General features: G+C 44.8%; 2 protein-coding genes across 4 annotated transcripts in view; both read left to right on the top strand.

Moving 5' to 3' along the window:
- The window catches only part of LOC143491500 (NACHT, LRR and PYD domains-containing protein 12-like), a 204,458-nt gene that overhangs the window by 59,576 nt on the left and 119,306 nt on the right, over nucleotides 1–25,576 (top strand). The window lies entirely within an intron of this gene.
- LOC143491501 (NACHT, LRR and PYD domains-containing protein 3-like) overlaps nucleotides 20,168–25,576 on the top strand; it is a 74,587-nt gene continuing 69,178 nt past the window's right edge. For 2 of the 3 annotated variants that reach the window (XM_076990564.1, XM_076990563.1), the window contains exons 1-3: nucleotides 20,168–20,316; nucleotides 22,221–22,372; nucleotides 24,321–24,395. In XM_076990564.1, coding sequence (XP_076846679.1) covers nucleotides 22,252–22,372; nucleotides 24,321–24,395 — 196 coding nt within the window. In that variant the 5' untranslated portion in view covers nucleotides 20,168–20,316; nucleotides 22,221–22,251. The remainder of the gene's footprint in view (nucleotides 20,317–22,220; nucleotides 22,373–24,320; nucleotides 24,396–25,576) is intronic. The other variant, XM_076990562.1, reaches the window with a different exon arrangement.

Here is a 25,576-nt window from a genome sequence, read left to right as displayed (position 1 = left end):
CTCAGTAAAACTTTAGAGCCTGCAGCAAGAGCCCCTTTGGAGAGTATTAAGACCTGCGCTCCATTGGAACTTGTATGCATTGATTTTTGGTCAGCTGAGGACAGCAACAACAAATCTGTAGATATTTTGGTGATCTCTGATCATTTCACTAAATTGGCACATGCGTTTCGATGTCAAGACCAAACTGCACGGACCGTTGCAAAGAAGCTTTGGGATGAATTTTTTTGTGTTTACGGTTTCCCTCAGCGCATTCACTCCGACCAGGGAGCAAACTTTGAGAGCGAGCTAATCGCGGAGCTCCTTAATTTGTGTGGTGTTCAGAAATCTCACACGACTCCTTACCACCCTATGGGCAATGGACAAACGGAGAGGTTTAACCGTTCTCTCGGTAACATGTTGCGGTCTTTACCTCCAGGATCTAAACAGAAATGGCCGCAGATGATTCAGTCGATGACGTTTGCATACAACTGCACTGCCCATGAGACCACCGGATTTGCACCATTCTATTTAATGTTCGGTAGGGTTCCCAGGTTACCGGTTGACCTCCTGTTTAAAAATGTCCTTCATGATAGCGACGTCTGTGATTATAACGCCTATGTTACATCTCTGGTGGATAATTTGCGTTCTGCCATGCTTTTAGCGCAGCGTAACAGCATGAAAGAACAGAAACAGCAGTCTGACCAGTATAACAAAAAGACCAAGGGTCTTCCTCTCTCTCTTGGGGATCAAGTACTGGTAGCTAACAAAGGGGTTAAGGGGAAACGGAAGCTTTCTGATAAGTGGGAGCCAGTTCTTTACACGGTGGTAGCCTCAAAGCCTAATCTGCACGTTTACAAGATCAGGGACCGAGAGGGAAATGAACGTGTGGTGCACCGCAACCTACTTCTTGATGTGAGCTTCTTGCCTGTCACTACAGACACAGACGGTTGTGACTTTCACCCTGCTGGTGATTTTGCTAGTGATGTAACTGGCTCTGATGCACGTGAGACTGAAGTGACTGTTGTGGACACTGGAGCAGCCACTGCTGCATCTTCTCTAGCCGCTTCTCCCTCTTGGTGCAGTAATGATGACCGCACAGCATCATGGGTTCAACAGCAACCTTCTGCTGTGTCGAGCTATACTGTGGAATCAGATTCTTGTCCTGAGTCCTGGTCCTCTGTCCCTGAAGGGCCAGTTGATTCAGATGCTACTGTAGATCACCTGCCTGTTCTCCACTTCATTCGTCCTTCTGACGAGCACAGCACCGACTTGAGTAGTAGGTTCACCTCACGTTTTGGTAGGGTGCTCAGACCTGTTTGCCGTTTGATAGAGTCTATGACTCAAAGAGAGTCGCTATTTGACACTGAGAATGTTCGCTCACCTTTAATGAATGTATGAATTTTTATATATATTATTATTATTATTATTATTATATATACTCTTTTCTCCACCTGCTGTTTGATGGATAGTTGTTTGCTTGTTTTTTTTCTCATGTGTTTTTATTTCCACTTTATTGGAGGACAGCTCCTCCTAGGATTTCCCAGTAATTGTATGTGACATGCATTTTGAGGTGTAAATGGCACCTCTTTGTGTCTATGGGGTATCCTGGGGCCTTGCCGGGCGCCAGGCGGTCCTCAGGTCTCCTAGCCCTTCATTTGGGTAGCGTTTTGCTGACATATGTCACCGTTTTCTTACTGCTTCATGTAATATTGCTGAGTGTTTTTGTGCGTCTTGTGATTTTGTGTAATTCTGGGGGGTGAATGTAACCAGGTTGATCTGTCAGTTGTGTATAATTACACAAAATGTACTGTATTTGTTTATCTGTTTATCTAGTTGTGAATATGTGGGATCCAGACTCCTCCCCTTTCTGTTTTCTTCTTTTGTGGTGTTTCCCCCCAAGTATAAATAGCGACCACCCATCTTAACTCCCCCCTTTTCATTTTAATATCGTGGGAGAGGTATGTCACTATTTGTTATCCACCCATTTTATTTCAGTTATGGTGGTGATGGGGAAATGTTTTACAAATCTGTTATTTGTGCTTCACTCACTTTTCTTCTATTATGTTTTTAGAGTGCTGGAGTGAGTTTGTCAGCACTATTCAATGCACTTGTTATGTATCAACAGGTATGTGCAGCAAGGCATGCGCGTTGCGCGCGCGGGCCCTTTTCATTTTAATATCGTGGGAGAGAGTGCTGGAGTGAGTTTGTCAGCACTATTCAATGCACTTGTTATGTATCAACAGGAGTGGCTGATCGAATAAAAAGAAGATCGCCTACAAAGATTGCATGTGGCGGATAATTTTTACACAACGCAGAAACACACCGGTCACAAATGTATGAAAGGTGCTATAGAAATAAAGATTATTATTATTATTTTTATTATAAAAAGGGAAGGGCAGAAAAAAACACAGCTCAAATGACCACTGCAATGGTTCACCAACTGCTGCTACATTGGACATCCATATTCATCCAAACACAAAGACAATCTCCCTCATTCTCCCCAAGGGGAGGCCAGAGTTTTTTCTTCTCTATCTGAGTCAGTGAACACATCCAGCAGAACAATGAACTGATGGTTCACACCATCACCCCCCCACCTGTCTACCTATAATGGCTGCATGTGCATAACAAAGGGTGGCCTAATGGGATGCAAATGTCCCCAGAACTGCCCCCTGGTGGAGGCCAGGTAGAAAAGTTTGGAATTAAAATGGTGGTAGTCCTAGTGTCAATCAATATGCACAACCAGAACAACTCTTCATGCGCACTGTGCAGTGGTCCGATTCAAACAGGCCCCACCCCTACCAATCATAAACTTAACATATTCAGTTATCTTTTACTTACTACATGATCATTGCAATGCCTATTTCAGCTCAATATTGATAACAACTAGTTCTATTTAGTAATGGCAATATTTTATTTATTTTTTATAAAACATGAAATAATAATTAATGATTACTAAAATAATTAATTAAAACCAAACCTGGGTGTACAGTGCACGGTCCTAACTTGGTCACCCAAACTTTTTAATGTCGCATAACAGCCAGCCACTTCTTATGATTTTCTTCAATAGTATAAATCACTTTACTGGTCATATTCATCTGTTCCTCTAAAGTATTTAATTCTACGTCAAACTGTTTGTATGACTTCTGCATTTCCTCACATGTTGATAAAAAACAGATACTCACCTGAAGTTTTAAATATAGAATAAGAGTTCTGTTCTGACACCGCGAGGTTTTACCACCCTCAATCAATTCAGGTTATTTGTCCGGCTTTTTGCTTTGTCCAAATTAAGCCTATTTATGGATTCCTCCGGTCCAAAGGTCAACTCAAAACCTAGCATGCGGGGACTCGAACCCCTGCTTATCCCAATCGTCTCGTCAAACGAAAGGTTCGGTTCGCCAAACCACGGAAATAAAGCAACTTAAGCCGGTAGGGACTCAAACCCTTTTTACCTTAGGGACTGAAACCCTATTCCTTGGTTACAACTTTTTAACCATATACTTTTACCTTTTTAGACAAAAGACTGGATTTAATTTAGAATCATCCAAGTACTGTCAGTTCACCACAATTTGGTTACAATTCAATTTTACAGATTTAGTGTTTAACTGGCTCTGCCTTACCACTGTTCTTGTGCCGGCACGGACGAACTGACAGTCATTAGATGAGAAAAAAAATCACGCAATCACGTCGGGGTCACCAATTGTCGTGCTTTGGTCCTCTTTCACCTAGCACAGCATGCTCGTTGATTGCAAGAGAAAACATTACCAGTCTTGTCTTCATCCTTTTATTAAATGTATACAAAAATACAGAGCGCTCTGGAGAGAACACACACAAGCCTATCTACTCTACCCTATGGCTCTGTGCGCAGGTCTCTGCCCGACACATTTTCCTCCTGTTCTATATAGTGTGGCCTGGGTATAAGCCCCCCCGTTTCTTTTGGACTTTCCCTAACCTAGCCTGTTAGACAAAGGCTGATTGTCTAAGACATTTACAATCCGCTGAGCTCATCTTGTTTTTTCCCTAAATCTTACAATGACTTTTGCCAATTATGATTTTCACAGACTTAATAGTGGTTCCATACATAGGAGTTGCACGTAGATCACATACGTTAAACATACAGATGTTTCCTTGCTAAGAGTGGGAGAGAGGCCTTCGCTTCCTGGTCCTGTCAAACTGATATACATTCTTGTTCTTCTTCTTAAGCATCGTGTTCTTTTAGAAAACGACAGGCACTTGGAATATGGGACAGAGCATACAGGCCTTTTCTCAGACACACTTGATAATTAGCTATTTGATTAATACTATACTGTAAGCAAAACATAAAGTGATTAATATTAGAAGTTTGATTAATACTTTAAGACTGGTCAAATTATATATGGATTATGATAAGCTGCTTGATCAATACTGTAATGTAAACAATATATGAAGGGATTAAAATGTAAATCTCAACAAGTTGTAAACTCTTGTCGTTTGAGTCTACCCTGTGCTTTAGCTCATGTTAGAAAATAAAAACACGTAAACCTGGTATTTTTACAATAATTTTCGCCGCTGATGTATGTATTGGTTCATTAAGACGTAATGGTTTTGACTGAGCCATCCGGAATGGCGAAAGCGGCTTCTTGTGTTTACGGATTGCGTTTACATTGAATCCATTGACATGACAGTCAAAAAAATTTTTTTTATGGATTTTACTATATTTTACGGAGCCCGTAAGGTGACATGATGTAAAAAATAAATAAATAACGCGTGGCCACGACTTATTAACGCGTGGGAACGAGATACTAGCGTCGCCTTTCACACGCGGCAACAAAGTTTATTTTTTCACAGCAAAGCAAGCAGATCCCAGGGATGTTCGCGAACTGACTGCCCAAGGAAGGTAAACCTGGCTTTATATAAAGTAATACTTAATTATCTTGTTCGCACGCGTTAGTAAGTCGTTCGCATGCGTTAGTAAGTCGTGGCCACGCGTTATTATATTTTTTACATGACGTCACCTTACAAGCTCCGTAATATTTGGCATCACCTGTCGCTGTATCCCCGTACACCAGCAGCCACCCCCAACCCACCCCCCACCCCCCGTCGCAGTATACCCATGACGTCACATGTCAACGCCCCGTCGCCGTATCCCCATGACGTCACATACCCCGCCCCCCGGGCTTCTCACCTTTTTAACCCCTGGCCCATTTTCATGCCTGTGTCATGACACAGCTGGATGACAGCATCAACATAGATGACCAGAAATCTCAAAGTCTAAGCTCCACACCTTACAAGGGGAATATTAACTGAAGGCTTGATTAAATAGGTGAGTCTTAAGTCTAGATAAAAAAATTGGAACTTTGTCAGAATCTCAGATTGGAGCTGGAAGGCTATTCCATAATTGAGGGGCTTTAAAGGAGAAAGCTCTGCCTCCGGCTGTAGTCTTACAAATTTTTGTAACTAGGAGAAATCCAGCATTTTGGGAGCGCAAAGGGTGAGATGGGTTGTAGTAAGCAACGAATCAATGAATGTGAGTTGTAGTAGTAAAACAAATGATTTGTTCTAATTTGTTTTACTACTACAAATCACATCCATTAAGCAACCGAAGAACAGTTTATGTACCTTAAATTCACCAAACTGTAGTTAACAAGAATTTACTTTCCTCTGTAGGAAGCGTTCTGGCGCCCTCCTCTGGCGAATTTGGAGATCGTCCTATGAGAGCGAGAGCACCCAGGGGCCTCCCCATCAGCGCCCACCCTGTCCCCAGTGGAGGGGAGCACACGTAGCGGTGGGGGGGTGGAGAACTAGTAGTTACCCACCACTCAAGGACGGAGAGAACGGAGGGCCACGAGACACACGCACGCCGCTTCAGCCCCGGGTAGGACCGGGCGCCGTGCGGTGCTGTGGCAGGGACACAGAAGTAGGAAAACCCCACGCACGCTGACAGAGGGAGAGGGCTGTGAGACCCAGACTCACACACCGTGTGTGGGGAAACCGACCTCACACCTACGAGCGGCAGGCGCCGAGTTTTTTTAAACACTCCGCACGGACCAGAGGGAACTGAGGAGGTGCGCACGGTGGTGGAGGAGAGCAGGCAGGTGGGGTGGTGGTGGAGGAGAGCAGGCAGGTGGGGTGGTGGTGGAGGAGAGCAGGCAGGCGGGGTGGTGGTGGAGGAGAGCAGGCAGGCGGTGTGGTGGTGGAGGAGAGCAGGCAGGCGGGGTGGTGGTGGAGGAGAGCAGGCAGGCGGGGTGGTAGTGGAGGAGAGCAGGCAGGCGGGGTGGTGGTGGAGGAGAGCAGGCAGGCGGGGTGGTGGTGGAGGAGAGCAGGCAGGCGGGGTGGTGGTGGAGGAGAGCAGGCAGGTGGGGTGGTGGTGGAGGAGAGCAGGCAGGTGGGGTGTCTACACAGCTCATCCACCCTTCAGGAACAAAGATGCAGCTGCAAAACTCTTTTCCCAGAGGCTCGCGGAGACGCAGAGACAGGGAGGAGACGCCGTGCTGCGCTACCCGTTAAATGGACACTGATGCTTCAGAGCGTCCTTCATGTGTTCAAATCAAAGGTTCATTATTTACTCTAAACACTGTTCATATCCTATATGGCCCCTGGGCCTTTGAATATCTTCATGAGATTCAAGACATTTGACATTAGGGAACTTTATTTGCTTAATGATCCTTCTGCAGGTTCACCTACGGAAACCTTGTTACCACTTAGTTGCCTATTTTCTTCTGAATGTACCGTTTTTATCTTAATGTTGCTCTTAATTTAATATTTATTTTGCACTCAGTTGTACGTTAGTTCATACTTATTTTTTGTATTATGTTACAGTGATCCTGCCACACTTCACGCTTCAGCTTTTGTGAATTCACTCTTTCATGGGTTTTTATTAGATATTAATGGGGAAAAATAGGTGAGTAGGGTGAATAAGGTGAACAGGGTGAGTAGCGTGAGTAGAGAGAGTGGGGTGAACAGGGTGAATAAGGTGAATAGGGTGAACAGGGTGAATAAGGTGAATAGGGTAAACAGGGTGAATAAGGTGAACAGAGTGAATAAGGTGAATAAGGTGAATAAGGTGAACAGGGTGTATAGGGTGAATAGGGTGAGTAGGGTGAATAGAGTGAGTAGGCTGTATAGGGTGAGTAATGTGAGTAGAGTGAGTAGGGTGAGTAGAGTGAATAGGGTGAGTAATGTGAGTAGAGTGAGTGGGGTGAACAGGGTGAATAAGGTGTATAAGGTGAGTAGGCTGTATAGGGTGAGTAGGGTGAATAGGGTGAACAGGGTGTATAGGGTGAGTAGGGTGAATAAGGGAAGATTCTTTGGTTTTCTCAAGGAAATAAAAAACAAACATTCAAGCACAGAAATATTACAGTATTGCGTTATAGATTTTTAAACATGTAAAATCACAATATTATGTTGTGTGTATCTTTTAGTTATTGTTGCTAAACTCTGAGGCAGCTGTCCCATATATGAAATAGGACAACACCTGTGATAATTGTTTTATACCAAGATGCACATTATGAGTAGGATATAAATGCTGTGTGTTCAACACTGTTATAAAGGACACAGACTGTCATAAACCTGTCCACACTTACACCTTAAATCCCTTCAGTTACGAGGTAGCGCTGTCTACCATATCAGGAAGAATAATGGATCCTCCACTAAACACACACTGAATGGATGCAGTAATCAATGGTGTGATGTATGTGTGCATCAATAAAGGGATGAATGGATGTATATATGGATGCAAACGTACATACTTGATAAATAACGCATTACTGATCTTGTAAAATTGTATGCATCAATCTATGGTACCGTAAACAGGGTATTTGCTGAATGAAAATCTCTAAGCATGATGGTAATGGATATTACCTTGTTGCTGTAACGTAGCTCGCGCTGCGGAGCAGGGAGGCGGACACAAACGCTGAGAGGAGCGAGATTTATTCAAGGGAATACCATCATCAGAGTCGGAAAACCAGTCCGGGTTCATCACGGGAGGGCAGTCAGAAAAACACGCAAAGACAGGCATGACGAAGACGGGGGGAAACACTGACCAGGCAGGGAGACACCGAGAACACGGGTAACAGGCGATCGGAATCAGGACTGGAAAACACCACGAACAACCAAGACGACCAAACATCCAAAACAACCGATGAAGGACAAGGGAGTCTCAAGGGCTATAAAACACAGAACCGATAACAAGGGACAGGTGAATATAATGACACAGGGGCGTGGTAACTAACAAGGAAACACGGAGACAAACGAGCAGGGCGGGACGAACAGGCAGGGAACACAGACACGAGGGAACCCGGAGTGACAGCTAAGGGAGGGGGCGTGGCCATACGTGACAGTTGCCAAGTCTAATCATGTAAATGATGCTCACAAGCAAATCCTGGATCCATGGAGAGAAATACAACCAGCAGTTTGTAATATTTTCTAATTAGTTAAATAGATCATTACCAGACGTGGATGAAAATTAAACAATTTAGGTATATGAAAACTGTTGCATCTTGGGAGATGTCAAGACCACAAAGGCAGCTCAATCAGAAAGCACAGCACTGCTGGACTCTTAAATGTACTGCACCTAAACTAAAGTCAGTACCTCAACCCTATTTACCTAATCTGTAATTACATGAATGTTTGTATGGAGCTTTTTCAGTGTCACCAGAACCTGAAACCATTATTACTTGAAAAAAAAGTCTGTGAAATTCATTCAGGTAATTGGGAGACGCGTCTTTCTGCTAAATTTCCCTGTTTGGCGTGTAAGTATCATGTAAGCAGCATGAAAGTGACCACTGTACCACCCAGAAATGGCACCTTGTGGCAGCTGACACATAATTGTGGCACTTAGTGTGTCCAGTGCTGCTTGACTGTGGCCTCTGCTGACAGGCATCTACAGATTCTTTTGGGTGACTCTGTGTATCAGCCACTTGCTTAAATCATCCTGACGAGCCCCGAATCGCCATTTGTTGAAATGAAGATGGTTCATAACTTTTGTTTAAAAATTATGTTCAGTGAAAGATACTAGCCGAAATCCAGCTAGACGGCTCAAAATTACTAGTTCAGAATACTGTTTAGCGATAACGTCGAATTCAGAAGGGTATGTGAAGGGTATGTGAATCTACAGTGGTAGACCGTTAACAACAGCACTGTAAATTTAAAGGATTTATTATTATAGATTATGGTTATGAGTGAATGTTCCTCCATCAGCGTAATTAAACCACTGTGAGCGAGTGGCATCACATTTGTAGGATTTGAGACGTCAGTGAATTGGTTATGTGTCACGGTGGGTCAGCCCAGACGCCACCAGAGGGCGCACTCACTCACTCACTCACGAACACACACGCCCACCTCATCACAGTACACACCCTCTCATTCCTGGACACTCCCACCATCACAATCACCCAAGTACTGACACCTGTCACTTAATCAGGTTTGGGCTGTATAAATCCCCACAGGTCGTGTTGTCCAGTGTTGTGCATTCAGCCTGTATCCTCACCTCACTATGTGGGATAATCTGCTCTGCACTTCAGACTTCTGCCTATTTGTGGACTTTCTGCTGTTCTTCATTCGTTTAAGTATTCCTTTGTGTTTGTTCTACCAAGTGTCCTGAGTATTTGTGTTATTCTAAGTATGGATAATAAAGTCTTTCGCTCACAGCCTCTGCCTCCTGCTGTCTCTGTCCCGGTGTCACATTATAGAGGCAAACACATCACACATAGTGCTCACTGCCCTATGTGAGCACGTGAGCTATGTACATTTAAATCAATGGTGGTTTAAATTCATGTCCACTCAGTCAGTATTTCTATCTTCTTGCATGCCTCCACCCAAGACGATTGGATACAGGCACCTGCAGGCACCTGGGGGATGGTCTGGCTTGCCGGTGGACGTGCTGATGCCATGAGGGGTTGTGCTGATGCTGGCCCGCCTGAGGCCCACCGCCTGCACCGAGGAGACTGAGGCTGCTTGGCCGGGGAACAGGAGCCTGGACTGTTGCTGTGGAACTTTGAAACCACCCTGCGACCACGGACTTGTGTTAACGGACCGCCCAATGGAGGATGGGTTCCCTTTTGAGTCTTGGTCCTCCCGAGGTTTCTTCCTAATCCCCACCCTATAGGGAGTTTTTCCTCGCCACTGTCGCCTTTGGCTTGCATATTAGGGATCTGGACCCATACGATTGTAAAGCTGTTTTGTGACGTGTATTGTGAAAAGCGTTATATAAATAAATTTGACTTTTTGACTTTTTTGCCCTATGCATCGCCAAGAAAACCATCCTCATTAATTGGAAATCAGAAAAAGATCTGCATATTACCCATTATTACTTGATGACATTAGTCTGGAGGGAATGTCTGCTTCCTCTAAAAACCAGTTGGAGGAATTTAATGCTCTTTGGTTCCCACTGATCAGTTCCATTACTTAGTTGGGGTGGATGGCTGTGGTTTCATCTTCCGGTGGCATAGCAGGTAGCTGGGGATTGACCCTGGGGGGGCTGCGTGCTTGTGTCAATTACTTCCTGGGGCTGGAGGGCTTGGTGCAGACTAGGGATGTCTGTGTGCTTGTCCTGGTTGGTGGTGGTGGGGGGCGCTGCCTCTTAGTCTTGGGTGTGGGGTGGGGGGTGTGTTGGGGGCAGGTGCAAAAAAAAAAAACAACATCTGTTATGTATGGAATAGTCATCAGTGAAGACCAACATGAGCACTGCCACATAGAGCCCCTTCAACAGGGCAACAGTATCCTGACTAGCTGTCTAACGCAGAGATGCTCACAAGTCATTTTTTGCAAGTCCAAGTCAAGTCTCAAGTCTTTGACATCAAGTCTAAGTCAAGTCTCAAGTCTTTGTTCTCAAGTCCAAGTCAAGTCCCAAATATTTGAGTGACACTGTAGTCGCAAATCACTGTATAGTTGTAATGGTCTGTTATGACACTGTCACGTTGTGGGGGGGGGGCCCTGCCGGTCGCCCCCGGTTACAGCGGCAGCGGTCCTGTTTTTGGTCACGTGATGTTCGTCCCTCAGTTGGGCGGGACCCGTGATCCGTCTCACCTGAGGGTCGTTTGTTTGTCTATATATGACTTGTCTTTGTACCAGTTGACTGCTGGTTATTTTTTCCTTCATTTGGAACAATGCACGGGTTTTTGGTTTGCACACTTTCTATTAAACCATCCTATTTCCCTGAGACTTGGCGTGATCGCTTCCTTTTTAGTTGCTCACCCTGCCCGTCACAGACACTTCTGATGTATAATAGCTTAAACTGGTAAATGAAGAAATACAATTTTTAAAAGTGTGCACGCACACACAAATGTTTTCCAGATAAATTTTGTTTCCGTATTTTTCTCCAAAAAGTATTTTTCTTACAAAACTGACATTTTTCTGGATACAATATTCTCTTCTTTCAGTAGAACATCTGCTATATTTTGTTCTAAAAGATAAAGGAGGGCTGTGAAATTAAAAAATCACATTTTTAACTATATATATTAAAGGTCTGCATATAAGGAAAATAGCAACCAAATTAGTGATTATAAAATAAAAATTAAAAACAGAATTCAAATTTTACAATAATAATGATTCTGACATAAAAAGCCCTGCAGCAACAACTATTTGTCTCCTAATTAACTGGATCAAACACAATCTATTTGAACTTCAAGGTGTCTTTCAGTGTCCAATACAAGGAAAATGTTTATGCAACTAACGCATTACATTTTAAAAAGATCAAGATTGACAGGGTACTTGCACTTAGCCTGGCTCGGTGAGGGCGCATTATGGCCTCCATGACTGAACACCCTCTCTACTGGTGCACTGGTGGGAAGTCAATACCAATATTGCAATATTGCTAATAACCTTTCAGGCAGTGACTAACCCTTCCGGCTGGGTTTTCAGGTGGTGAATAAAAGTAGATGTGGTGGAACCAGCGTCCTGTATTTTTATGCCACACATGCTGCAGTTTGCTGCTCTTCTATTTGCTACTTGTACTTGTTTTGTACCCAAAACGTATTATGAATGGTGAAACAGAAGCGAGCGTCCTCACCAGCGCCGCCATGATCGCGATGTTTCGTGTGAGGTGTGTGGAGTCGCGCGCAACGGTCACTTGCAAAATACTTGATGCGTCGCGATCGGCGCGAGGGTCCGCGTGCCGAAAATGTTACGTCAGCAGGAAGTAAAAAGCATACAGACAGGCGGAGAAAAGGTTGTCTAAGTCGAGTCTAAAGTCACTGTATATGCGACTTAAGTGCGACTCGAGTCCGAGTCCCAAACTCGAGTCCCCATCTCTGGTCTAATGTGTCTAACAGCTGTCTGATATGTGGACTGGTATCTCAAACCACCAGCATCTACAGAGGCTCGTGAGACCAACTGAGAAGATCATCAGGGTCTCTCCACACACCATCAACACCTCCAGCTGGTACAGATACAGTTCATCAGTACACAGTTAAACAGCATTTATTTACAGTAGTTCTGTATGTTGTGCATGATACAACATGTGTGTACTTGTAGCAGTCTGGCTGCATTCCTCACCTGTGAACCACTTACCTGTGAGCCACTCTGGTCCTGTTATTCAGCAGTGGGAGATAAACCTGAATCTGGAGTCTCCACCTCCTACAGACTCATATGAGAAACTGAACAGGACAAACAGATTCAGATCAGAGTGAGAGAGACTGAGCAGGATCATCATTTTATGAGACACATGAATCTATTTCAGAGGAACACGGTGAGTATGTGAGTCTGTGATAGATAATACAGACAGTAGTAATAGAATTCCTAGTGTTAGTGTAGTCAGACTGTAGTAATAGAACTCCTAGTGTTAGTGTAGACAGACAGTAGTAATAGAACTCCTAGTGTTAGTGTAGTCAGACTGTAGTAATAGAACTCCTAGTGCTAGTGGAGACAGACAGTATTAATAGAACTCCTAGTGTTAGTGTAGTCAGACAGTAGTAATAAAACTCCTAGTGTTAGTGGAGACAGACAGTAGTAATAGAACTCCTAGTGTTAGTGTAGTCAGACAGTAGTAATAAAACTCCTAGTGTTAGTGTAGTCAGACAGTAGTAATAGAACTCCTAGTGTTAGTGGAGACAGACAGTAGTAATAGAACTCCAAGTGTTAGTGTAGTCAGACAGTAGTAATAGAACTCCTAGTGTTAGTGTAGTCAGACAGTAGTAATAGAACTCCTAGTGTTAGTGTAGTCAGACAGTAGTAATAGAACTCCTAGTGTTAATCTGTTATATTGTGCTTTGGTGGTTTGTGTCTGTGTTTATAACACTGTAATTTGCTGTGAATGTTTACCTTGAAGTTTTGTTGATGAGGAAGTTGTTTGTTGATGTTGATCATCAGGGTCTCTCCACACACAATCAACACTTCCTACCACAAGCACTGGATTCACATGGCCACTAGCATTCTCAAAGTCTCTTCAGATGTTTACTCCTATCCTGCTGGTACAGATGTTTACCCCTATCCTGCTGGTATAGATGTTTACCCCTATCCTGCTGGTACAGATGTTTACCCCTATCCTGCTGGTACAGATGTTTACTCCTATTCTGCTGGTACAGATGTTTACTCCTATCCTGCTGGTACAGATGTTTACCCCTATCCTGCTGGTATAGATGTTTACCCCTATCCTGCTGGTACAGATGTTTACCCCTATCCTGCTGGTACAGATGTTTACTCCTATCCTGCTGGTACAGGTGTTTACTCCTATCCTGCTGGTACAGATGTTTACTCCTATCCTGCTGGTACAGATAGAGTTCATCAGTACACAGTTAAACAGCACTGACACCAGAGGTGTCAATTCCAGGTTCAGAAAGTAAAAGTCCTCACCAGAATTTTGCTCAGGCTTCCTGGATTGTGTTGATTCCACTAATTTTACCTGGATTGCACTAATTAGAAAAGTGTGTAAGGGTTTCACCTATTACTCCTTTAAAGTAGATATAATTTGTTTTACCTTAATTATTAATCAGTCTCATTAATTTAGAATCAGTCTCATATTCTAATTATATCAGGACCACAAGTTTAGTTATCAACTAAAGTTAATTATTGGTTTGGTATCTGAAGGATTTAACTGTGAATTCTTTGGAGGTTTTGGCAACAACCACTTTTGAATGACATCAACTTGGTGAAAATAAATGATACATTTATTTAAAACCAACTATTCTAAAACACAAACAGCATCAACAGGGATCTAGTGTGTGTGTTTGTGTGTGTGTGTGTGTGTGTGTGTGTGTGTGTGTGTGTGTGTGTGTGTGTGTGTGTGTGTGTGTGTGTGTGTGAAAAGGGGAGGAGAGTAAGTGGTGCGCGCGTGTGAGGAGGCAGGAATTGTAGTCTCAGTTCTCCTATGGAGAACAAAGCAACTAAAATGGCTCCGACTTTAAACAGTAGAGCAGCGTGACTGTATGTTAATGAGCTCAGCTGGTTTATTCCAACGTGGTCAGAACAAAGAGTAATGGAGCTGGCTTAATAACTAAAAATTAATGTGTGTATCTGAGAATGGGGACTACAAGTTGTCAATCAGATAAATAAAAGATGGTGGCATGCACAGCAAAGAAAACTTTGTATATACAAATCTTGAAGAAAACAAAGTTGAACACAAAACACTGAAAAGGTTTTAGTTAAACTTAGATAAGTCTGCAGTTCAAGTAACTATGTGCTTTTATAAACTAAGCCCAGCGGTTAGACTCTCACGTGTTGAGGATTGTGGGTGGTTTATCGTCCTCCCTGAATTAGGAGGGAATTTCCACCACAGGCTCCTCGTTGATAAACGACGTCGTCCAGGTGTGCTGGGAATCGTCCTTCTAGATATGAAGTTCAGGAATGTGAGTCTCGTTCACGGTTTAACAACAGGGAATTGATCGCCTTTGTTTCAGTCTGTGTGGCCATGTCATCAAGCTTGATTGAAGTAGTTCGGTGAATCTGTTTCCATGGTAACGTTGATCAGCTGATGGTTAGATTACACCGTAACTCGGGCTCGTTAATCAAGTTCGTGTGTTTTCAATAAAGAAATTGGAGAGAGAGAAAATTGGCGGAGCCTCTCTTTAATAGGTCTAGCCTATGTGTCGGTCAAACCCAGAGACCATATATATAATGGACGGTACATCACCGTTGACTCCTATTGTGAATTTTTGAAGCCACCATGATGGCCGCACGGATGCTGCCATCTTGGATACGCTTGCGCAGTAGACGAAAATTGGAGCCAGAGCATGCGCATTTGTCACGTATGGCTACGCCCCCTCTCCTAACTGTCACTCTGGGTTCCCTCGTGTCTGTGTTCCTTGCCTGTTTATCCCGTCCTGCTCGTTGTCTCCGTGATTCCTCGTTTGTTACCACGCCCCCATGTCATTGTTATCACCTGTTCCTTGTTTCAGTTCTATGTATATAAGTCCCGTCATTCCCCAGTCGAGTCATCCGTGGTTTTGTTCATGCTGTTTGGTTGCCTTGTCATCCCGTCGGTTCGTGCGTGGTTTTGTCTGCCTGTTTGATCCCTAGTTCGTGAGTCCTCCTGGTTTCTGTTTTGTCATGCCTGTTTTTCGTTCTTGTTCGGATTGCTTCGACGTTATGACCCCTGCCTGTTTTATCGACCCTGGTTTTGGTATTCCCTGTATTAAATTTCGCTCATCTCAGCATTTGTGTCCGTCTCCTCGCTCCGTGGCGCAAGCCACGTTACATAACCACGGATCTAACCAGGACACAGCGAGAGAGCGAGACTCCGGTGAGTTTAGTCGCTGTAACGAGTTGTTGGCTGCTTCCGTGCAGTTTAACTCTCATGTGTTACAGCGCGAACGAGCCGGAGACAGGAATACCCCTGGTGTGGGAACAAGGAAGTCTCGTCGCTGACCGAAGAAAGCACAGTCTCCTTTAATTGGCTTTAGCGACGAGACTCCTATTGAGCGCTGTGAGTCTGCCCTGCTTGGCGAACACCACAGGGGTGAGCAACCTGTGGTGCAAGCAGCGGGCAGACGGAGTGAATGCACAGACGAGCTTTGGCTTAACCCTCGGTTGGCTCTCAATGGCTGCTGCGAGCTCCCGACGCCTCAGAGGAGGCGGAGCCATCGCAGAGAGAGCCACCGAGGGGCATGTGTGTCTGTGTGTTCTTCCAGGCTCAACCCGGACCCCGTGGAAGAGGACCTCCCTCCGCTGATCCCAAAAGCCGCTTCCCGAAGGCCCCCCAAAAATTTTTTGGGGGGACGCAGTAGCTACGCACCCAAGGAGTGGCCGGCTCGGACCCGGGATGACGTCAGCATGGCGGACACGCCCCCCGAGGACGTCAGCATGGCGGACACGCCCCCCGAGGACGTCAGTATGGCGGACACGCCCCCCGAGGACGTCAGTATAGCGGTCACGCCCCCCGAGGACGTCAGTATGGCGGTCACGCCCCCCGAGGACGTCAGTGCGGCGACTCTGCCCCCCGAGGACGTCAGTGCGGCGGCTCCGCCCCCCGAGGACGTCAGTGCGGCGACTCCGCCCCCCGAGGATGTCATGTCGCGTCTGCGGTCTGTTCCCGCGATCCAGAGGAGGCAGTCCACGCCAGTCCCCGTTCCCGCTGCCCGTCGGCAGTCCACGCCGGTTCCTGTCCCTGCTGCCCGTCGGCAGTCCACACCGGTTCCTGTCCCCGCGACCCAGGAGAGGTCGTCCACGCCGGTTCCTGTCCCTGCGACCCAGGAGAGGTCGTCCACGCCGGTTCCTGTCCCCGCTGCCCGTCAGCAGTCCACGCCGGTTCCTGTCCCCGCGACCCAGGAGAGGTCGTCCACGCCGGTTCCTGTCCCCGCGACCCAGGAGAGGTCGTCCACGCCGGTTCCTGTACCCGCGACCCAGGAGAGGTCGTCCATGCCGATTCCTGTCCCCGCGACCCAGGAGAGGTCATCCACGCCGGCTCCCGTTCCCGCTGCCTGTCTGCCGGCTCCTGTTCCCGCTGCCTGTCTGCCGGCGCCTGTGTCCGCTGCCCGCCGCCCGGCCGCGCCTGTAACCCCAGAGACTGTGCTGCCCTCTTTTGGGCCTAGACTTTTTGTGCCTCCTGCTCTGCCCTGTGCCCCCGTCTCTTTGCCCAAGTTCCCCTTGCTCCCATGTTCTGTCCCTAGTTTGGTGTTGGTCCCAGTCCCTGTGTGTGTACCTGTTCGTGTCCTTGTGCCCGTCCCTGTGTCTGTGTCTGGTCGGTTCCTCCAGGTCCCTGTCCCTGTGTCTGTTCCCCAAGTCATCACCCACTTTGTTCCTGTCCCAGTCTCGGTTGTCCAAGCCGTGTTTGCCTCTGTGTGTGCCTCTGCCCTGTCCCCTGGCCCCACTCCCGTGTCTGTCCCCGGTCCTGTCCTGTCTGGCCCTGCTCCTGTACCTCGCCCTGGCCCTGTCCAGTCTTCCTGTATCCCGTGTCATGCCGTGTCCCTGTCCAGCTCTAGGCCGGTCTCTGCGTCTCCTGTCTTTGTCCCTGCCATGCCCCAGGTCCCGTGTCCTGTCCCTCTGGTCCGTCCTGTGTCTGCTGTCCCTGTCTCTTACCGTGGACCGTGGTTCCCTGTCCAGTCCTAGTCCGTTTCCCTGTCCTGTCTGCCCTTGCGTGCCCCGGAGTGGCACGCTTTGAGGGGGGGTACTGTCACGTATGGCTACGCCCCCTCTCCTAGTTGTCACTCTGGGTTCCCTCGTGTCTGTGTTCCCTGCCTGTTTATCCCGCCCTGCTCATTGTCTCCGTGATTCCTCGTTTGTTACCACGCCCCCGTGTCATTGTTATCACCTGTTCCTTGTTTCAGTTCTATGTATATAAGTCCCGTCATTCCCCAGTCGAGTCATCCATGGTTTTGTTCATGCTGTTTGGTTGTCTACTCTGTGCCTTGTCATCCCGTCGGTTCGTGCGTGGTTTTGTCTGCCTGTTTGATCCCTAGTTCGTGAGTCCTCCTGGTTTCTGTTTTGTCATGCCTGTTTTTCGTTCTTGTTCGGATTGCTTCGACGTTATGACCCCTGCCTGTTTTATCGACCCTGGTTTTGGTATTCCCTGTATTAAATCTCGCTCATCTCAGCATTTGTGTCCGTCTCCTCGCTCCGTGGCGCAAGCCACGTTACAGCATTAGAACCAGTAGGCAGGACAGTATCTCCGCCCCAACTCTGATCACATTCGTTAGGATACGCCCACCAGTATAGACGGGGTCGCGCATACAGACTGTGCCACCTAGCTAGCTACTACTGAACAAAGATATTGTTTCACTTAACACTAGGACTGCAAACGCCACGAAAATCTTCGTGAGGAAAATCAGCCACCAGATAGCCCACTTCCCTGCTGTGAAGCGATTAGTGCCCTTTGTCTTGCTAATGAGATGGTACACGTTTGAAGCGCCGACCCCCACTCTCCAAGGAAAGCCAGCTTGGCCAGCTCATCTGTATAGCACTTTTGACACAGCTTCAAGAAGCAGTTCAAAAGTTACAACCCGTGACTCTATGCTACTTACTTTATAGCATGAAGGTAATTATTCCTATGCTGAAAAGGAATCCTTTGGTTTTAATCGCACTTAGCACAAAACATTCTAACTGAAATAAGACTTCAACTATATATACATAATTAATCTTGTATATGTATACTGTATATATACCGTCTCTGGTGTATACACACACAGACACACATGTATACATGGTAGTACATTTCGTTTGATTCGCTAAACTACGAACTAGCTAGCACAATTTTCTAACCTGAGAGGATTTAAAGTTAACATCTGGCTAGCTAGTCAAATATCTAACTGAGCTATTTAACAAAAAAACTGCAAAGAACTTGACCCTAATGGTCTGTTACAACAATTTACTGCAGAACAAGACATTGAGGTGTGGTATAAAGACACTTTTGCCATTTTACAAAATAAACAAAGATAAAAGGTTTTAATACTGCTTTCGAGAGTTTTGCTGTTGAGCGCGTTCACGTTTGAGCATCTGGTATTAGATGTCAATCAACGCAGCTATTAACTGTCAATCACCTTATCGCCACACCCCTTTAAGTAACACTTAATAACTTAAGATCTGTTTATCGTAGAGAAAAACATCGGGAGAGATACTAACGCAATGGGGTCATATAGCATTGACAAATTATAATTGCTCAAAAAACGTATTTTACGTGTAATAAAAATTCAAAGTTTCTCGTCCGGCCCGTTCACTTACATGGGAATGGGCGGGGTTAAAAGTTGTACTGCAGCCAGCCACTAGAGGGCAGCTGACTCACAGAGGCTTCACTTTTCACTCGTGTCATCCAGTCCACTTATATATACGGTCTCTGGTTTAAACCAGAGAGAGAGAAAATTGGCGGAGCCTCTCTTTAATAGGTCTAACCTATGTGTGGGTCAAACCAGAGAGAGAGAAAAGGATGGCTGATCAGGGTATTTAAACACCTGGATACCACGTACTTTAGACACACCCTTTCTTCCGTCAAAGCAAGCTTGTTCCATGTGTTGGCAGTGGTACTGCCACCTGCTGGTTTAGCATGGTACCTACACTAGCAAGCTTGAGCAAAATCCTGGTGAGGACTTTTACTTTCTGAACCTGGAATTGACACCTCTGACACAGACTTCAACCTGCAGTCTGAACATCCCCCTCTGTTTGGACTGATCTCTGATCAGCTCATCAGTACACAGTTAAACAGCAGTCTGAACATCCCCCTCTGTTTGGACTGATCTCTGATCAGTTCATCAATGAACAGACTGTAAAACACTCTTAGCTGGGCAGGTCTGTTCCTCCACTGTAATTTTGAACAGGAGGGGTCTCTGATCTGGGAGCTGCATTGTCACGTCTGGCTCCGCCTCTGTCCTCTTAGTCTGGTTTCAGTGTTTTTCTGATCCCTTCTTCTTGTGTGTAACCCCGCCCCTCATTAGCATTACCAGGTTTTTGTACTTAGTTTTCCTTGTTTGTCCTGTGTAGTTTGTGCTGGTCATTGTTTTGTGCCCTGTGGTTCGTGTCTGTAAGTCTTCTTCAGCTGTTTGGTGTGGTCTTTGTAAAATATTAAATATGAATAACTCACTGTCAGATTTGACCTTGGTCTATTTATATGACCCTGATTTTGGATTGTCCTTCACGACACCTCGCTCTGCTCAGCACATGAATCCCCCTCATTGCTCCCAGACACCACGGGTGTTACATGCAGCTACACTGTTCTCAGATCAGAGAGGTGTCATTTATTTACAGTAGTTCTGTATGTTGTGCATGATACAACGTGTGTGTACTTGTATCAGTCTGGCTGCATTCCTCACCTGTGACCCACTTACCTGTGAGCCACTCTGGTGCTGTTATTCAGCAGTGGGAGATAAACCTGAATCTGGAGTCTCCACCTCCTACAAAGTCATATCAGAAACTGAACAGAACAAACAGATTCAGATCAGAGTGAGAGAGACTGAGCAGGATCATCATTTTATGAGACACATGAATCTATTTCAGAGGAACACGGTGAGTATGTGAGTCTGTGATAGATAATACAGACAGTAGTAATAGAACTCCTAGTGTTAGTGTAGTCAGACAGTAGTAATAGAACTCCTAGTGTTAGTGTAGTCAGACAGTAGTAATAGAACTCCTAGTGTTAGTGTAATCAGACAGTAGTAATAGAACTCCTAGTGTTAGTGTAGTCAGACAGTAGTAATAGAACTCCTAGTGTTAGTGTAGTCAGACAGTAGTAATAGAACTCCTAGTGTTAGTGTAGTCAGACAGTAGTAATAGAACTCCTAATGTTAATCTGTTATATTGTGCTTTGGTGGTTTGTGTCTGTGTTTATAAGACTGTAATGTGCTGTGAATGTTTACCTTGAAGTTTTGTTGATGAAGAATTGTGATTTTCTTATTCTTAGGTTCAGATTTAAAGTTTATGTGTGTTACGTCCATGTGTGTTACTCTTAGTTTCAGTTTTTCCTTTATTTGTTGTCTATACCTTTAGTCTGTTCCGGTGTTCATTCGTCCTAATGTCATAACCAGGGTTGCCAACTCTCACGCATTGAGCGTGAGACACACGCATTTAACTGTCTTCACACGCTCTCATGCCACACATCCGATTTCTCACAGCGAAAAAAAAATCTAGTTTATTTACCTCTGATCTACATCTATGATTCAATTAGTTACTAGTTCACTCTGGCGCCAACCACTGGCAATCGATCTATCGTGATATAAAGTTGGCAACCCTGGTCATAACTGATCACTGGTGTCTATCTTACTGTCTATTAAATCTCGTCACATGTTTGTACTGAAAGTTATTCTGTTTAGTTAATCTAGCTGGCTTGTATGTCACTATTTGAACTGAAAGTTATTCTGTTTAGTGTTAATCTGGCTGGTTTGTATGTCACTATTTGTACTGAAAGTTATTGTGTTTAGTGTTAATCTGGCTGGTTTGTATGCCACTGTGCCCTAAGCATCAGTGTAATTCTTCTTTACAGATTGGCTATGTGTCCCTTGTGTCTCTTCAGTAGAGAAAGACTCTGAAAAGGCCAATAAACCCTTGTTCTCTCAGCTTTTGTGTTTGTCCACTTATCTGCATGTGGCTAGAACATTACAATACTGCAAATACTCTGAACTGTATCATAGTATATACACTATGATACAGTACAGAGTTCATACAGTATATACAGTATGATATAGTACAGAGTACATACAGTATGATGCAGTATAGTGTATATAATAAGGTCTGAGGGAGATTACAGAGTGATGAATTATTACTTCTCAAGGTCAGAGGGAGATTACATGCGTTACATACTGATCAAAGTACAGTCATGATTAGGGCAGGAGCTAATGAGGAATGATATACCATCATCATTATGGGAGGAGCTAATGAGGAGAGGTATACCATCATCAATAGGGGAGGAGCTAATGAGGAGCGTTATACCATCATCAGTAGGGGAGGAGCTAATGAGGAGAGTTATACCATCATCAGTAGGGGAGGAGCTAATGGAGTGGTAGACTGTCATCAGTAAATTTATTTACCAGTTCAGTTTTCTTTTTTCTACTCTTAAATTGAAAAGATAACTGGAAACATCATTTGATGGGATTTGAATTAATGTATTCTTATGTGAAAGAACTTTTATTGATTGAACTGTGTACTAATAATATGAACCTGCTCACAGCCAACCATCTACAAACTTATCCTGTATTTTTTTAAATTATTTCATTCAAAAATAATTATATTATTCAAATAATAAAATATAATGTGCTGTTTGTTTAGTATTTAATGATTGTTTAATAATGCTGACTGCAGATCTCAGTGAATAAACAAACTGTGAGACACACTGACCTGTGTCATACTCTGGGTGGTGCTATTTCACACATGTGAATCACTAACTTATTTAATGCCATCCTCATGTTGATGTTTAGTGGTGTTGGTGAAGTAACGTCTGATTAGAAGATGGAGGGATCTACTCCAGTCCAGACCAACATCACAGCTCAGACAGGAGGGAATGTCTGTTCTACTCAGCTCCATGGAAATCAGTTTCATGGACCAGTGAACATGAACATTACATATGGAGGTAAGAGATGAATCTGAATGTTGAGATGATCAGAGACCACAGTTAATATTTATTTATAATTACTGGGTTTATATATACATGAAGGTCATGAATACAATTCTCACAGTTGTAAATCTTCTTTCTAAGATCATTATCAGCTGTTTGGTATCATTGATTAATCAGACTCCTGACTGTAATTCTACAAAATGTCTGACTTTGTGCAAGTGGACCTGGAAGAATTGAAGACACAGGGTGGTCACACAAATTTGATCTGATTTTGATGACTGTAATGTCGGGGAGCTGGGAGGTGAACACAATATCTGAGAAGAACACGTTTTATTTACAGGGACTCCAGTAACATCTGGAAGCCCAGCTGTGCTGACAGGGAGAGGAGAGGGGTGGGGAGGGATTATGAACAAAATATCTAAACCCATGATGGAGACGAGATTAAAATATAACAGGAGAACTACCGGTAACAGTTGTACGCTAAACGGGAACTCGATGAACATAAGAATACAAAACAACCACAAGACGAGAAACCAGCAAGCATTAAGACAGAATAGACATAAAGAATAAAACACTTGATACTACGAACACTAAAGCCGACAGAAAAACTAGCAGTGATACACATACTCAACAAAACATGGACTAGGGAAGTTCAACCATAGAACAATATGGACACATGCACTAGCACTAACTAGAACATAGAACAACATGGACACATGCACTAGCACAAACCAGAACATAGAACAACATGGACATGTGCACTAGCACTAACCAGGCTGTGAGTGAGCACAAGAGTCTCGGATTTACATGAACATGAGAGCAAGTGAACTTACACCAAATGATACATGACAATAAACACATAGAGCTACAAGGAAAGACTCGAACATGCAGGGAATATAAACCCAACTACTCACAAGGATAAACCAGGAACAGCTGACAAAACTCAACATATGGTGGGAAAACAGAAGGTGTGACAAACAGAAGGAAAACTAAGGCAATTAAAACAGCGGCGGAACTAAGAGAACACGCACCACACAGGGGTAGAGGGCGGGGCCAGACGTGACACATGAAAGCACCACACAGGGGTAGAGGGCGGGGCCAGACGTGACACATGAAAGCACCACACAGGGGTAGAGGGCGGGGCCAGACATGACACATGAAAGCACCACACAGGGGTAGAGGGCGGGGCCAGACGTGACACATAAAAACACCACACGGGTAGAGGGTGGGGCCAGACGTGACACATGAAAGTACCACACAGGGGTAGAGGGCGGGGCCAGACATGACACATGAAAGCACCACACAGGGGTAGAGGGCGGGGCCAGACGTGACACATGAAAGCACCACACGGGTAGAGGGTGGGGCCAGACGTGACACATGAAAGCACCACACAGGGGTAGAGGGCGGGGCCAGACGTGACACATGAAAGCACCACACAGGGGTAGAGGGCGGGGCCAGATGTGACATATGAAAGCACTACACAGGGGTAGAGGGCGGGGCCAGACGTGACACACGAAAGCACTACACAGGGGTAGAGGGCGGGGCCAGAAGTGACACACGAAAGCACCACACAGGGGTAGAGGGCGGGGCCAGACGTGACACATGAAAGCACCACACAGGGGTAGAGGGCGGGGCCAGACGTGACACACGAAAGCACTACACAGGGGTAGAGGGCGGGGCCAGAAGTGACACATGAAAGTATCACACAGGGGTAGAGGGCGGGGCCAGATTCTTTTCATTCATTTTGTTAATTAACAAATAAACTATTAACACATCTATTTTTGAAGCATTCTTACTATGCATTTCCCCCACACCTGCCCCAAACCTCGTATAAACACATTATATATATAGAGTACAGTATATAAAACAAATGAATACAGCAGTTCTCATAGCTGCAAATCCTCTTTTATACAAAGTTAATTATGTTAATAACGTTGGTATTTTCCACTGTTCTATCCTCCAGTTCAGGAAAAGTCCAGTTCCAGCACCATCCCAGTTCAGACTGGAGGATCTTCAGGGAGTCCTGCACTCAGTGAAGGTCTGTTTATACATGTAACGTTTGGGCAAGGTAGGCTGGACACAAGTGTGGACTCTGAAGTAGTTTAATACCAAACCAACTAACACTACACAGAATATACTGACATAAAACAAAGACAAACCAAACAGTGACCAAATACACCAACTAACACTAAAGGAGAACATTAATACACAGAACAGGGGAGACATAAAGACATTAAAGACATGGACCAGCAAGATTACACACAGCATCAAAATTAGTGGAACTTACAATAACCCACATAACAAAAGACTAAACACAGGACAAATACACTGAATAAAACACAGAACCAAACGAGACACACCTGAAAACAATGAGGAGGGACGGGGTTCAAGGTGGGGCATGAAGTCAGACACAATAAGGGATTTCAAAATAAAAGCACACAAAGAAAAGAGGTTGCCATGGGGACCATGACAATACACAACACTGATTATGTAGTGAAGATCACATCTGAATATACACATCACTGATTATGTAGTGAAGATCACATCTGAATATACACATCACTGATTATGTACTGAAGATCACATCTGAATATACACATCACTGATATATTGAAGAAGATGCAAACACACAGGACACTTTACACCAGGGGTGTCCAAACTTTTTGTCCAGATTTGGTGAGGTGGACATGTGTGGGGGCCACACCCATTCAGCCTGGCATTCTGGGGAGGAGGACACAGTGTATATTATAGTATAATATAGCATAGTATAGTATAGTATAGTATAGTATACAATGCCATCTTCTGGTGAAATATAAAATGCTACGGTCAAAAAAAAAAAAAAAAATCGTTTGCAAAATCGACAACGCGCGAGACCCTCGCACCGATCGCGACGCGTCAAGTATAAACCAGGCTTTATTCTTCAAAAAGACAATGGAGGGGGGCAAATGTTTGGGGGTTTGGGGGGGGGGGGGGGGGGGGTAATCTATGTACCTGGCACACACACACACACACACACACACACACACACACACACACACACACACTTCAAAGACACAGAAGAACATTTGGTTTAGGGACTCCTGATAATCATCTAAACTAATTACAATTAGGTCTCATGCTCAGGATGCACAAAGGAATGTACATTGAGTAATAAAATGGTGAATAAGGGGGCGGGGCAATAAAGTTTTATTGGGGGGCAATAAAACTGTCAAAACTGTC

The sequence above is a fragment of the Brachyhypopomus gauderio genome, unplaced genomic scaffold, assembly GCF_052324685.1.
Source record: "Brachyhypopomus gauderio isolate BG-103 unplaced genomic scaffold, BGAUD_0.2 sc76, whole genome shotgun sequence".
NCBI lineage: Eukaryota > Metazoa > Chordata > Actinopteri > Gymnotiformes > Hypopomidae > Brachyhypopomus > Brachyhypopomus gauderio.
The sequence above is the reverse complement of the archived record's forward strand: the minus strand, read 5'-3'. Positions and strand labels throughout refer to the sequence as shown.